Source organism: Micromys minutus (genome assembly GCF_963924665.1).
Source record: "Micromys minutus genome assembly, chromosome: 5".
NCBI lineage: Eukaryota > Metazoa > Chordata > Mammalia > Rodentia > Muridae > Micromys > Micromys minutus.
In genome coordinates this window covers 81,702,299-81,717,031 of record NC_137974.1, presented here as the reverse complement: position 1 = coordinate 81,717,031, position 14,733 = coordinate 81,702,299, and the positions used below count along the sequence as shown (strand labels likewise).

The 14,733-nt window shown below is 46.1% G+C and overlaps 1 protein-coding gene across 8 annotated transcripts in view; it reads right to left on the bottom strand.

The window, feature by feature from the left end:
* Window positions 1–11,424: 11,424 nt before the first annotated feature.
* The window catches only part of MAP4K4 (mitogen-activated protein kinase kinase kinase kinase 4), a 48,117-nt gene continuing 44,808 nt past the window's right edge, over window positions 11,425–14,733 (bottom strand). For all 8 annotated transcript variants that reach the window (XM_080916793.1, XM_080916798.1, XM_080916795.1 and 5 more), the window contains 4 exons: window positions 13,902–14,051; window positions 13,220–13,379; window positions 12,313–12,452; window positions 11,425–12,104 (listed from right to left, as the gene is read on the bottom strand). In XM_080916793.1, coding sequence (XP_080772919.1) covers window positions 12,021–12,104; window positions 12,313–12,452; window positions 13,220–13,379; window positions 13,902–14,051 — 534 coding nt within the window. In that variant the 3' untranslated portion in view covers window positions 11,425–12,020. The remainder of the gene's footprint in view (window positions 12,105–12,312; window positions 12,453–13,219; window positions 13,380–13,901; window positions 14,052–14,733) is intronic.

Genomic DNA, 14,733 nt, shown 5'->3' with positions numbered 1-14,733 from the left:
AGGAGTGGCAACAACAACATAAACAGATTTGTTTGTGGTTTTAGTTTTTCTTTAATGAAGATAAAAAAAAACCCAAAACCCTAGTTTATGTGCAAGTTGGCTTTTTGAGACAGGGTCTAACTTCATTTTCAAGGATAGTCTTTAACTCATGGTAGTCCAGAATAGCCTAGAACTTTAACCCTCAGCCTTAACCTCCTACATATTAGGATTATAGGTGTGTGCCACCACCTCTGGCCCACAAATCAATTTTTTAAAAAGATTTATTTATTTATTATATATAAGTATACTGTAGCTGTCCTCAGACACACCAAAAGAGGGCATCAGATCTCATTACAGATGGTTGTGAGCCACCATGTGGTTGCTGGAATTTGAACTCAGGACCTCTGGAAGAGCAGTCAGTGCTCTTAACCGCTGAGCCATCTCTCCAGCCCCCAAATTAATTTTTTTAAAGTTACCTAGAAAGACAGAGAGGCTAACGGCGAAGGGGGGAGGGAAGCTTAAATTCCTCGGCTGACTATCTTGTTTAGTAAAAATGACTCAAGAACAGATACTATTTTATATGAGTATAAAAGTTAAATTTAAGGAGCCACCCTGAAAAACTCCACAGCAAACAGAATGATGTACCAACCTGGTGGTATGACCACTCTAAGGGTGAAAGTAACAATAACTGCAAAGTAAAGTCTTCCCAATGGTTATACATCATTCATGGGGGGTTCAGCAGTATTCTGAGCCTCGCTGTGTGCTTTGTGACCAGGGAATGACACTGGTGTCAGGAGAAAGTAGACTTAGAATGTATAGGACCAACCAAAGGGATTAAAAAAACATATAGTCACCCTGAATATCAAATGCAAGTCTACAATGCATTTTGTCATTAAAATAAGATCAGAAGAGGGAAGTGTGGATGTCTATGCTCAAAATATACTGAATAAATGCATAAAAATCTTAAAAATAAAGATTAATAAAATCCCAGACAGGCAGGGTAGTTCTCACATGCAATTATATCATGGAGGAAGCTCAGGCAGAAGATGGAGCATTTGAGACCACCTGAGCTATATAGTGAAACCCTGTCCTTAAAAAAATTCATAAATTTGCATTTCATTATGCGAGACCATGATAGTTTTCTCTGTATCATCCCAATATTGTATACGTGCTGTTGAAGTGAGTACAAAGCCATCCAAACAAACAAACGAAAAACAAACTAGCAAAATAATGTTTACACTGAAAGAACATAGAAAAATTACGGTGACTACTAGCGATATAGCAAACTGTTCACAAAGCCCACAAAATGCAATTTCTTATGAAGATGGTGCAGTCTTAGAGAAATGGATGAATCCAGTAAGTGAAGGACATATTGGTATATGTATCACATACCAGTGTCAACAGCTACCAAAAACAAGCTTCTGTGGACCAAAGCTTAAAATACCTGTGCACAAATACTGTTTATCTTCAACAAAGGAATTTATCAGCCACACACAAGATGCTATACTCATCTAGATCATGATTCACACATACAGTTAAAAACAAAACAAAAATACTCCTAAGAGCACATGACAGTTAAGTACTAGATGAAATATTCACTGTCGTTAGGTTTTCGTGCAGATATCGATGTATTTGAATGCAAATACTGCATATGTATGAATGGAATTGTCTAAGGGTTGTTTTGAAATGACTCATGGGTAAAATGAGGCTAGAAACAGACATCTCCAAGTTGATAGATAATACCTGAAGCAGAGGGGTAGATGGTAAGATGGTTCAGTGGTTACAAGCAGAGTTAGTTGCTCATCCAGAGGTCCAGGATATAATTCCTAGAATTCTTGTTCCAGGAGATCAATGAGAAGATCCCAGTTCGATTCCCAGCACTTACCTGGCAGCTTATAACCATCTGCAACTCTAGCGTGACACCCTCTTCTAGTCTCTGAGGTACACAGACATACATGCAACCATCTATACATACAGACATATATTACAAGGTAATTGAGGCAGCAAGATAGATACGTTTGAGATTTTTTTTATTGGTTTTAATGGTGGGAATGGGGGTGTAGTTCTGTTCACATGAACACTGGAGGCAAGGCAATGGAACTGGACTTAAGTTCATATAAGTGTAAACTTTCTCCATGATGGCGGGTAAAGATATTCACATTCCACAGAGTTGGATCTAAAACAACCTCTATGCAGAACTGGGGTGTATAGCTTCTGAAGATTGTACCAGAAACAATGGGATTGATCATAAGCAATCTGGAAATTCGGAGGAAGGTGTAGAACCTTCCGGCTAGAGACTGCTTGTGCTCCCAGCAGTTGCTGTCACCGGGCTTCCCATAACACCTGAGACCTGGACAGTCAGACACTGGTGGGTGAGACCCAGCCAGCCAGCCCTTTTCAACATGTTGTCCCTTAAAGTCTCAACAAGAGACTCCTGCAGAAGAGAGGCCAGAAAGATTGTGAAAGCTAGAGACAGTGAAATTCTGCACGCAGTACTGGCTGGATTTGATGGGGCCATTGCACATGAACTCAACAGTAGCTGTGATTACATGCACCAAATCAAGCAAGGCAAAATACCAGCACGGGTGGTTTAGGGCTGCACAAATACCACCTCGCACTGAAGGGCTATTAGCAATTGATGGCTCCTGGGAAAAGGAGTCTGTTTTCATCAGGGACAAAGACCTTGACAGACTACTCAAACTCCAAAAGACTGAACTACACAACCATGCACACACAGGTAGCCCAAAGTGGACTTACTGCATTAAAAAAAAAAAAGTATAGGCTGTTGGGAGTTGAAAGTTGAAGCAGGAGATACAAGATGAATTAGAGGTAAGGAAATAGGGGGTATGTTTGATTAAAACATAACATATATGTACATATAAAATTCTCAATCAAAAATACATATCCAAAAAAACGAAACAAGTAAAAAGAAAAACAAACAAACAAACAAAAAACCATTCCCTTCTTGGGAAAGTGATCCATGTCCCAGGTTGGAAATCCTAAGGTTTGCAGCACCGTATGACTCTAAGAGGCACTTAGCTGGCTTCTCCCAATCTCCACACCGGATTCTTCTGTGTGCTACCTGCAATCTGTACATACTGCTCTTTTAATTCCATGAAGTCAGCTTCCTTTTGGAATCGGAGATCAGATCCTCATTCATGGTAACTTGGGTGTCTGAGCATTACAAAGTGACTATAACTGAAATTACGGTGACTTGTACAATGTTCCCTGAATGGACAAAGCTCCCTTTGTTTCCAAAGAGACTTCGTGCTGCTTTGTGTCAGTGACAGACGACAGCTGCATCTAAGTGTAGCTGGGCAAATGCCATCTGAGAACAGGAGTCAGTCCTACAGGATGTGCAGGCATGACTCAGCAGATTCCAGGACATCTTGTATTACTGCTGAATCATGACCATGATGGCTCTTACCCTTCGCACCAGAGTGTACAGTGAGCTCTCTAGAGTGAGGTCCAGACAGTAAGAGCTGAAAATGGGATTTCACTTCAAACCAGCCAGGGAGACTCAGATGACAAGCCACACCTTTTACAACAGTCCAGAGTGACTCACCCGTGAAGGACCCTGGGAATCTTGTTACCCAATGACTGGGACATATCTGACTGTGCTGAGGATAATAAATTACACAGCGGCCATTAAGTGTCTCAACTCCTTCCACTACAGGTCTTTGCCCCATTCTTTTACAATTACAGAGCTGCAGGAACCAGAATCTGGATGCAATGGGGGAGTGGATTTTTCCCAGAGCTACGGAAGTCTCTAAGAACTTCCCAGCTTGACCGGCCCCTCGCCGATGCCACCAGTGAGCCAGAGGATCCAGATAAACACCTCAGCTGCACATGAGTTTTCTGTCTAGCACCCTCTTGGCTTCACGGACATATGATTTGCAACTTCGTGTGCCTCCCTTGCAGCCATTTGCAACTTCGTGTGCCTCCCTTGCAGCCATTTGCAACTTCGTGTGCCTCCCTTGCAGCTTTAGAAGAACCCCCCCCCCAACACACACACACACAGCACAGTCCACATTAGAGAGCACTGTGCTACCAATGGGAAGATGTGCTTCTTAGTGCTCACCCACAGCCAGCTCACCACTTCGACATTTGCAAATGACAGCTTCCTCCTTTAGCTTTCTCCCAGTATTATCTTAATAGAGCCAGAGATCAAAAGCTTCGCAAACATGAGGGTGGGGGTGATTTTGCAAAATCCAGCATAGGCAACATTCTAGTGCAGTGGTTCTCAGCCTTCCTAATGCTGCAACCCTTTAGTACAGTGACCCCCCTAACCATAAAAATATCTAATTGCTATTTAACTATCGTTTTCAATCTGTTATGAACTGTAATGTTCAAATTTGATAAGCAGGATATCTGATATGTGACCCCTGTGAACGGCTGTTCAACCTGCAAAGGGGTTGAGATTCAAAGGATGAAAACTGCTATTCTAGTGAAACTTTGTCTTGGTTTTCCATCCATCCATCCATCTGTCCGTCCGTCCATCCACTCACCCATCTATCCATCCATCCAATCACAATAATATACACTAAGATGCAGAAAAACCAACCCACAGAGATTAGGAGACCATGTCTCAACTCAGGGCTCCCCATTCCAGAATGATTCCCCAGGGGGACTATTTAAGAAGCAGAGGTGGACAACTATCGGGGACAAAGCTTGATAGCATCCATAATGCCTCTAAAAAAACCCAATAAAAACAATAGCTTATATTACCACAATGACTTACTGTGTGCACATCTTTAATTTCCTCTGGCTAACTTCCATTTGTTAGAAAGTGTCTTATACAAGGTTTCTATTCCTGCACAAAACATCATGACCAAGAAGCAAGTTGGGGAGGAAAGGGTTTATTCAGCTTACACTTCCATATTACTGTTCATCACCAAAGGAAGTCAGGACTGGAACTCAAGCAGGTCAGGAAGCCGGAGCTGATGCAGAGACCATGGAGGAATGTTACTTATTGGCTTGCTTCCCCTTGGCTTGCTCAGCCTGCTTTCTTATAGAATCCAAGACCACCAGCCCAGGGACGGCACCACCCACAATGGTCCTCCCCCCTTGATCACTAGTTGAGAAAATGCCTTACAGCTGGATCTCATGGAGGCATTTCCTCAGCTGAGGCCCCTTTCTCTGTGATAACTCCAGCTTGTGTCAAGTTGACACAAAACCAGCCAGTACAGGAAGTATCCACTATTATTGGCTTCATGGCCTTTCAAGTTATCTTGCAGAACTAAGTGTGTCCATATAACAGGAGCTATGAGACTTTTCTCTGTATTAGAAAACTGAGCAGAGAAGCCAGCTTGTTGTGGACACTGGCAGGTTCCCGTGGACTCCGCCAACAAAGCGTTTTCTCTCATTGATTGGCCTTGAAGGAACCCATGTCTGACCTTGAAACCCACACCGATGCCTTTCGAAGCATGCTTCGTGTATTGGCATTGTTTAAATAAGTCCGGAAACCTGAAGGAACTGGTCTAGAACACAGGGGTGTCTGAATAGAGAAGGCTCTCCGGTACACATAGATGGGCAGCTGACTACAGACCAGGTAGGACTCACCAGTTTCTTCTCCAACCTGGGTGCTGGCGGGAGGAACACCAACTGTGCTACTGAGGGCCCCATTTGTGAGGCCATGCGAACACTGAAGATCGATGTAGGTCTGAAGTGTTCCCAACCAGTAACCTCCTGTATGCATACCAAGTCCTAACTTCTCAGGGCCGCAGCTGGTCACCAAAACGACCTCAGGCTCTGTCTGTCTTGATGCCCTCTTCTCAAGATGTCAGGCCCACTCAGCCACCAGAGTTGCCTTGTTTAACCTCTGAACCTCTGTCCTGTCCTCACTTCTGCTCATGCTCATTCCGCTCCTGCACTGGCATCTCCCCAAATAGTCGGCAGAGAGGCACAGCACATCTCCTCTTGCCCAGTCAGAGAAGGTATATTAAGAGCCTTTGCTCGGGGACTAGTGCAGCAACACAACCCTCTTGTTGTCACTGTTGCTAACCCAAGAGGCAGGACAGGATGATCCCATTAGCCGAGCATCTATTTACATAATGGCTTTTCATTTGCCCCTTCTCCTTTGTTAAACCCAATAGCTTCAGGTACCTTGCAGCTGCACTCCAGTGACCGGGCTGCCAGGATGTGAGACTAGATCCTGGCAGGAGGATTTCAAAGTGAGGCCTGAGGGCATCTCTCCCTCATCCATCCAGGCAGCCACATGCTATTATAGTTACATCTTTGGGGCTGGGGAGATGGCTCACTTCTTGAAGGGTAGCACGAGGGTCTGAGTTCCTGGAACCCGTGTAAAAAGGCAGGCAAGAGGGAGGCACCTGTAACCACAGACCTGAAGCTTGCTGGCTGACTCACCAATCAGTGAACCACATGGAGTTAAGAGATTCTGTCTCAAAGGCAAAGCGGAAGGCTGGAGAGAGATGGCGCAGCCATTAAAGGCTAGTCACAGCCAAAAAAGAGGTGGAGAACACTTGACAAAGGCCCTGGCACCAACACCTGGTCTCTGTACTCCTAAGTGCATCCGTGTACATGTATAGCCAAATGCATGGGCACCTACGCACTTCAGCACACATACACCTAGAGGCTCTCTTTTCGCTTCTAGAACAGTGACCGCCATTCCAAGTCACCCTTCAAGCCTGTTTCCCCACAGGAGCATGGTACCTTAGACTGCTCAGCACACAGGGATTGCTCAACCTGACCAAAAAAGCCACCAAGTTCCCAGAAGTTTACAAGCTCCCACACTTACTCAACGATGTACCCTGCTAGGGGAGAAGAGGGGACAAGCAGTCCTTCGGAAAGCACACCGAGGACTTATCTGATACCAGTACCGCACCGGAATCCGAGGCCTTTTAAAATGTCTTATCCATAGGGCTGCCCAGGGTAAGAAATGGATCCTGTGTAGCCCAGTTATGCTTCTTCCTAGGAGTGGGCAGGGCTGACCGTAAGGAGACAACTGAAGTCCTGAGCTCACCAAACTGCCCAGACTGTCCACAATAGGCAGGGCTAGTCTGTAGATAGTAGCTTCCAGATGGCCTCAGTTCTAAACTGTGACTCCAGGATCTAATAACCTACAATGAACCTGATGTTTAGTAGCAGGATTATTAAGGAAGGAAGGGGCCATTGGGTTTCTGAAACAGAAAAAAAACATTCTCTAGAAGCCAAGGGTGGCTGTCTCCCAAGACGTGTCAGGAGTAACCCTATGGCTTTCCTTGCGGCCTTGTGAGCCGTGGTTTAGGTAGTCAGCTCTAAGGACGCAGATTAAGAACCAAGAGCACAAATAAAAAATATTTACTTGCTGCATACACTATGAGAGGATGTGCTGAGGACCACACTAAGCACAAAGACCACACAGTGAATGGCAAGGCCCAACGTGGAGGAGGCAAACTGAAAGTGAACAGAGATGGGAGACTGCCTAAAATCAGATAACACTGGAAGGGTGGGCGGCCAGAAACCTGGGTGAGTGCTCAGTGGATTAATCCTATGATATGAACGTGAAGGCAGGTGTTCAGACTTTCCTGTGGAAAGTCAGGTAGCACTGTAATCAGGTGTGACCACTGCAAACTCAAGGAAAGGACAGGAGGCCTTCGACCTGGATCTACATCCTTCCCTGAACATCTGCAGGCACCTTGTCAGACGTCTTCACCTGAGACCAAGTGTCAGAATAAAAATAATAAAGTCAAATGAATAATAATTAAAAAAAAAAAAAAACCCCAAACCAGGACTGGAGGGATGGCTCAGAGGTTAGGAGCACTGGCTGCTCTTCCAGAGGTCCTGAGTTCAATCCCCAGCAAACACATGGTGGTTCACAACCATCTGTAACGGGATCCGATGCCCTCTTCTGGTGTGTCTGAAGAGAGTCACAGTGTACTTACAGACATAAAATAAAGAAATCTTAAAAAAACAAAACAAAACAAAAAAAAAAAATCCCCAAACCCAAACACATAAGGAATAAACAAATGAAAAACTAGAACAGATTCAAACTCCCTGGAAACTAGTCAGGGAGAGCCTTCAGTGTTGCCATGGCAACTCCAATGGGGGACACTAGGAAGAGCCTCCTCTCATGTAAATGTGGTAATGACTCTGGCCAACTCTCCATTCCTTATCCATTTTTTTAAAAAAGTCACTCCATCTACTGTTAAAGGGAACTGAGATGTCATTCTTTGAGAGTGGTACGCAGCAGCCAGCAACAATTTGATCTCAATGATAGTGACATCGAAACGGAGCAGGTGTCGGCTAAGGAACCAGACTTGACTGCCATTACTTCCTCCGAGTGAATCCCCAACCAGAGGGAAAGCTGGGGGAGTCTCAGAGAGTCCAAAGACACTGCTAGGTTTTTATGCAACTCGCCACCAGCTGCAAACAGAAATGGCTGAAACATTTACTATTTTACTCTCATGTAATAAACATGAGACTCACAGTATGCTGGTCTTTGCTGATGGTCTCAGCATAGGCAAGGTGACAGCCCTGAGGGCTGGCACTGGCTTAAACACCCTGGGGACAGAGGACTGTTGCACCCAAGACGGCATTTATGAAGGGATGGAGAAAGGACTACTGCATGTCCTACTGGGAAGAACATGCTATTCCATCTTGTACAGCACCTCTGTCTTCATTTGTGTGCCTGCCATGTCTTCCATGTGTAGGCAAAAGGGCAAGCTGCAGGCCCAGCACGGAGAGGCTGGGTGTGGGTGGAGCCACTTCTCCATCCCTCTCTCTTCGCTACTTCTTCATAACTGCCCCTCAACCGCTCTGGCCTGGATGGGCAGGCTGGGGGAGGGGAGGGATACACAAAACCCGGATCTTTGTGTGAAGGCCTAAAGGGTCAAGACACACTCAAAGTAGAAATTGTTTTTTCTTTATTTAGGAAAGGAAGGTAGGGAGAACAGTAATTTGCATAACCATAGACAGGTCCTCGCTGCAGAAGAAACAGAAGAAAAGCAAAGGCAGGGTACTCGCCACAGCCTGCCAGAGCTCACCTTTGAGACTCGGAATTCAGCTCGAGTTCCCACCTGCACTCTTACTCAGTGCGTAACTGTTAGAATCAGGACTGCACATCCTAACATGTGCTCCACCTAAGCTGGAAACCCAGCAGCCCGTACGTCATTTAAAGGTAAACGGTAAGTGAGATGCAATTTTAGTGCAACCCAACCATTTCTGTAAACTTTTCCGCCGATGCAAATGTGCACAATAAACAAACGGCACTCACCACAGAGGAGGCTCCTCTGCTTTACATACAGAAAGGCACTGAAGCTCTGGCTGATCCTAGACACACCTGGGTGTGGTGGCCCCTGTGAAGAGCAGCGCCATGGTTCGTATACCTCAATGTGTCACCTAATACTGCTTTGCCAAATGGCGCAGAAAGCAGTGTCCTGTGGAGGGGAATAAGGGAAAGCCTGTCCCACCCTAAACAAGTAGGAAGTCACAGCAATTTTCCCTAGGCAATTCTCCCGGGACACCTGCTTACATGGTGTCAGGAAGAAGGGAAGGGGGTGGGGGCGAGCAGAAGCTTGCCCGGGGACAGACTGCTTTCCTTCAGGTGGGTTGGCTAAGGAGTTGTCTGGTCACCTGGGAGGATGCCCACTGGCTGGAAGGGCTATGCAAGCACATGGGCACAGATGACTAGGGCCCATCCTCTGCCCACAACTCCCTAAGAGAAAGTTCTAGATATTAATGATCCCAACAATGTATGTTGCACTAATTGTAAGCTACGGCTTTGCAGCCTTTGGCTGACAGACCATGGCACACAGGAGTAAGACGTACAACAGCCTCCCATTTCTTCATGCTTCTTGCGGCCTGCAGCTGCAGCTTCCTGTTTCTCCAGCGGCTCACCTCTCACAGCGTCAGGGAGATCCACACCCTACTGGTCCCTCCCGTTTTATAAAAACCAAGTGTGGGCAGTAGGCTACCAGCATTGGATTGTGACTGAGCCCTCTGCTGATGGGATAATCCTAGTCTCAGATGGGAGAACTCTTTAAGCTACTCTAGGTTAGCCGCAAACTAGAAGAGAAACAGTTTTTACTTCCTTTCCCCCTAAGAGGACAAAGGGTTGCTCACCCATCCTGCACTGTCTTTGTTGGTATTTGCAACTAATCAGTTAGCTGCGGTTCTCTGCTGCTTTTCCCACCACAGCAGGAAGGTAAGAGAGTGAACGCCGGCTGTGTGTATGATGGTTGTATGAACTGTGGCCGGATGGTACACGCGTGGCAGTAGAGATAACTGTTACATGGGATGGGGAAGAGAAGAACCACGCTGTCAAAGAAAATCAGCCACCAAGGAAGATCAAGCCCCCAAAACAGCAAGCTTGTGCCGGGGGAACGAAGCACACAGCAGCTGTCACGGGACAACTCCACTCAGAGCAAGATGGCAGGGGCTGAGGACCCAGTGTCGCCCCTTCACTGAGACACTAGCATCCTCAGGGAATGTAGTGATGACCATGAAGCCATGAAGCAAATTATTACAAGACATTTATTACAAATGTCACAGACATATTCATAAAGAAAAATTAGTTTAAAAAAAAAGAGAAAGAACAAGAGAGCACGTAAGAAAACAGGAAAAGCCAGAGTCAATCTTACACCTGAAACACAGGCAGGGAGGGAGGTGCCGTCTATGAAGAAGTAGGAGTAACTACATTCTTAAAATAGTTTTAGTGCATTGTGTTTTTTTTCTTTTTCTTTTTCTTTTTTTAGAAAAGGGACACACCCTTACTCCCAAGAAAAGGCTCCTGCAACATGAACAGTCTGTGTGACTCCCTAGTGTGACCCCTGCCTGCTTCCAAAGCCTTGAACTGAGCTCAATGAGATCTCTTCTGTGTCACAGGAGGTGGTGGCGGTTGCCTGTCACCCTCTAATGGTGAACTTGGTGAGAACAGAGCAGTCGGCGTACTGAAGGCAGACCACAGCAGCCGCCAGACTGTTTCACGCCGTCACGGACACGTCAGTTTTGTTTTTGTTTTTCTTGTACCTGATTAGACTTGTGACAAGTCAGTAAAACTTTAATCAGATAGTTTTGGTATTACGGTTAAATTAAACATTAATGTTTTCTGCCAAAACCATAAACTAAGTCACCTCTCAATGCATTAAAAACAGTGAGGTAGGCAAAAAACAAAACAAAACGAAGCAGAAGCCCGCAGGAAAGCCGACCCCGCCCCGCGGCGCCTGCAGACTGTGGTGCAGCAGCTGCTGCGCTTTCGACTTAACAACATTAACCCTTAGCCGAGGCCTTGCTAATACTGTTACACAACAAATTTCTGGCCCTCCAACAAGACACACACTTCCTTTTCCTTTTCTTTCCTTTTTTAAGAACCATCTGCACAATTTAGGCAAAACTTGGTACACAGAAAAATGACTCAGTTCTTGGCCAGGACAACTCCCTCCAAAAAACTTTCAAAGAAACAAAATGGGACCCTTTAACCCACCCTGTCCCACCCTAAGCCCCACCCACAAAAAAGTTATCCTAGTAACTGTGTCTTTCACATTTTATAAATATTAACTTCTTAGACCTGCACCTTCTTCTTTGTCCACATACTGTCACATTACAAAAAAGAGAAATGTCAATTAAATACATTGTTAATGTTACTATATTAAATCTGTTCTCTGCTTCAGCAAGCTGCTTCTTACACCAACTCTTCACCTCTTTGTGCCCATTGCCAACGTCTGATGGCGCACTCATCACAGCCTTCAGACACCCACAGGACAGTCGCTCAGAGACGAGGAATCCTGGAGCTGTAGGAAAGGCGTTCTTCCTGGTCTGATGTTCATCCCCAAGTACTCCTAGCACCGGTGGTAGCGTCTAAACAGCACCAGCTGCAATGCAGCCTTGATTTATTTTTGAGAAAGGAAAAGGAGAGAATGGGTATAAACTGGCAAAAAGTGTAGGAGGGAGGGGAGAGGACCCAACCCGACACGCCACGCAAGAGGCCTGCATAGACAGCTGTCTTGGCTGCATCGGCAAGCTCTGAGCTCCAGTTTCAAGGAATTCCAAGTTCTCTGGGTCTTGCCAACTCCAGAGGTCAGTGATCCCGGCTCCCACTGCCTCTACCAGCTCAGAAGAGAAGTCCTGCCTAAGGTCATGAAATAGACCTGGCTGCTGCCGCCGGAGCGGACGGAGGCAAAGAACACCTGCAATGCAAAAGGAGAGGCGCAGTCAGGAGCTGCTCACTACCTCCTGGCGCCCAACCCCGAATATGCCCAAATGAAATGTTTAAAGGTTTCCTTGATTCATTTTAGAATCTATCAGAACTGCAAGGAATTCACCCTCGCTGCCCGTGGACAGCAAACCACTGCCCTCAGCAGCTGTGAGCGCACAGATGCCATGAGGAAGCCTTACCTTGTCATTGCGTTCACACAGGAACTTTAGTCTCTGAGCCCTTTTGTGCATAAATACACCATCCAAATGACCGGTCTCCACAGATCGTATCTCTATTGCCTTCTCTCCCCAGCCCATTGTCTGGTTCGACCGGATATATGCTTTCAGAGGAGGAAAACAAAGCATTAACCAGGAGGAGTCTTGACAAGACACTTTGGACTCACATGCACACATGCACGTCAGCTGGATGCCTAGCCTGTGAGGACTTAGGTTTTCCATGAGTTCTGCCTCAGTGCTGGGCATATCTCTGAAAACCTGCCTCCCATGCAGGGGGCCCTGGGTTCAATTTACAGCAGTGGCCAAAGGGGGGCAGTGTGCTGTATGCCTGCTCTGTCACTGGTTAGTCTGTGCTGTATGCCTGCTCTGTCACTGGGTAGTCATGAGTCAGTAACTGAACAAGCCAACTTCCCTTGGGCCTTTCATGCCACTTCTAGAAACAGCCCTGAGAGGAGGGAGGAAGTGAGCAGACACATTGGGCACATGAGCACAACCATGCAATGTCAAGCATCAGCCACGGTCCCTGAACACAAAGCAGAAGACTACTCAGGAGCCTCGGTGACTGGGGCCTGGCCACTCAAGAGCAGACAGTGTTTCTTCTCTTGATTCTCTTCAGCTACACACATTGGTCAAAAACAGAAAAGAACCAACACCTGCCCTTTAGGTAACTTAAGAGTCTAATGAGAGGCAGCATTTGCACAGCTTTTGAAGTACCCAAGGATTGCTGGGAATTTGTTCTAACCTTCTCCCATCTGCAGATAGCCACCGAGTAGCCAGATGGTGTGAGCAACATGCAAATGCAACATTAGTACAACACACAGATGTGGTCTTAGTGGGCTCCTGACAGACGCCTAGTCACGACGCATCGTACCTACAGATGTTGGCATCTCTCCCCACTGCAGGACCACGTCCTTGGTGATCCTTCCGTATGTGTTTACATAAACCCCCTCATCTTCGTAGCACACCAGAAGTTCCATTCCATCCGTGTTGGGGAGGATAATGATTGCATGGGGTTTGATGCTACACTGAATCTAGGGAACAGGAACAGGGAAGCATGTCTGTGGTCATCTCCAGCGCCGTGAGCGAGCTCAGCAAGACTGTTTAGCGGATGTGGTAGCGCTGCACCCCTGGCCGTATCTACCACAGACAGGCAAGAATCTTGGGAGGTCCATGCAATATATAACCCAGAGTCTAGCATGTGCTCTGCTGACTCCTGTGTTCGAGTCCCTGGACACATGAACGGATGGTGGACTTATTTGAGAACCATTTCTAACCCAAGGTGTTCTGCCTGACAGTAACAGTCCCACTCCATCCCATGTTAGTCAAAGCAAGTGCGAAGAGGTCCTCAGAGGGCCTCACAGAGTCAGGAGAGGTTTCTACGGCTCCCAGGAACAGGAAGCTGCTGAAAACAGTGCTTCGTTTAATTAAATACTCACCCTACACCACTGGGAATGAGGAAACCCTGCCTGTGTTAGTCACTGAGCAGAGTACAGGGAAAAGTCAAAACAAAGTGAAGCCAGTCAACCAACCATAGAATGTGGGTTCTTTCTTACGTGTGTTGGTAGATAAATGTCATAGACTGAGCCTGAATCCACATCAACAGCATGGAATCCGGCACAGGATCCATAAATCACTTTCAACCTCTGGCCTTCCTCGACAGTGAGATCCACCAGTAATGGCTTATGTACCAGTTCTCCAAATGACTAGAGAGATAAGCAAGACAGAAGCAGAACAAACTTACACATCAGATGAAAGGTGAGCCGCAGGTTTTGATTTACCCAGTGGATTGTTAACTAGCATCCGGAAGACACATCTTCCCTCCTACTAGCTGAAGAATGCTCTGTCCTGTCCAGTGGTGTGTCTTGATTAGAACACAGGCATAGTCAACAACAGTAAGCACAGCAGGGTCCGAATACTCAGACACAGCAGTGCCGTGAGCTGCTGTAGGGGCCATGACACAGAGACTCTCTGTCAGGGTTGATGCTACGAGAGCTACAGACTTTAGCTGTGTGACTGGACTCAGGCTGCAATGACTTGGAGCCCCTCAAATCACCAGTCAGGGCTCTTTAGGTCTGGGGCTCTGAGCTGTAGCAGTGGCCAAAAGTGACGCTCACGTCAGTACTTAGCACAGAGCAATATTAAGACCAGACTCCAGAAGATAATGTGAGTGATTTTATAATTTAGTGTCTTTTCTCAGTAATACTAGGACTTACCAAAAATGGTAACCCTGACTCTGACTCCATGAGGATTACCAAGCAGAAAGTATCCCTTAATTCAAATTTCCCAAGTAATTGAAACGTACTCTTTCAATAAACTATATCAGAACTGCTTTAAGCACAATTATTTTAGATGAAATTGTTTCTTTCTTACCCTCTGCTAAGATGT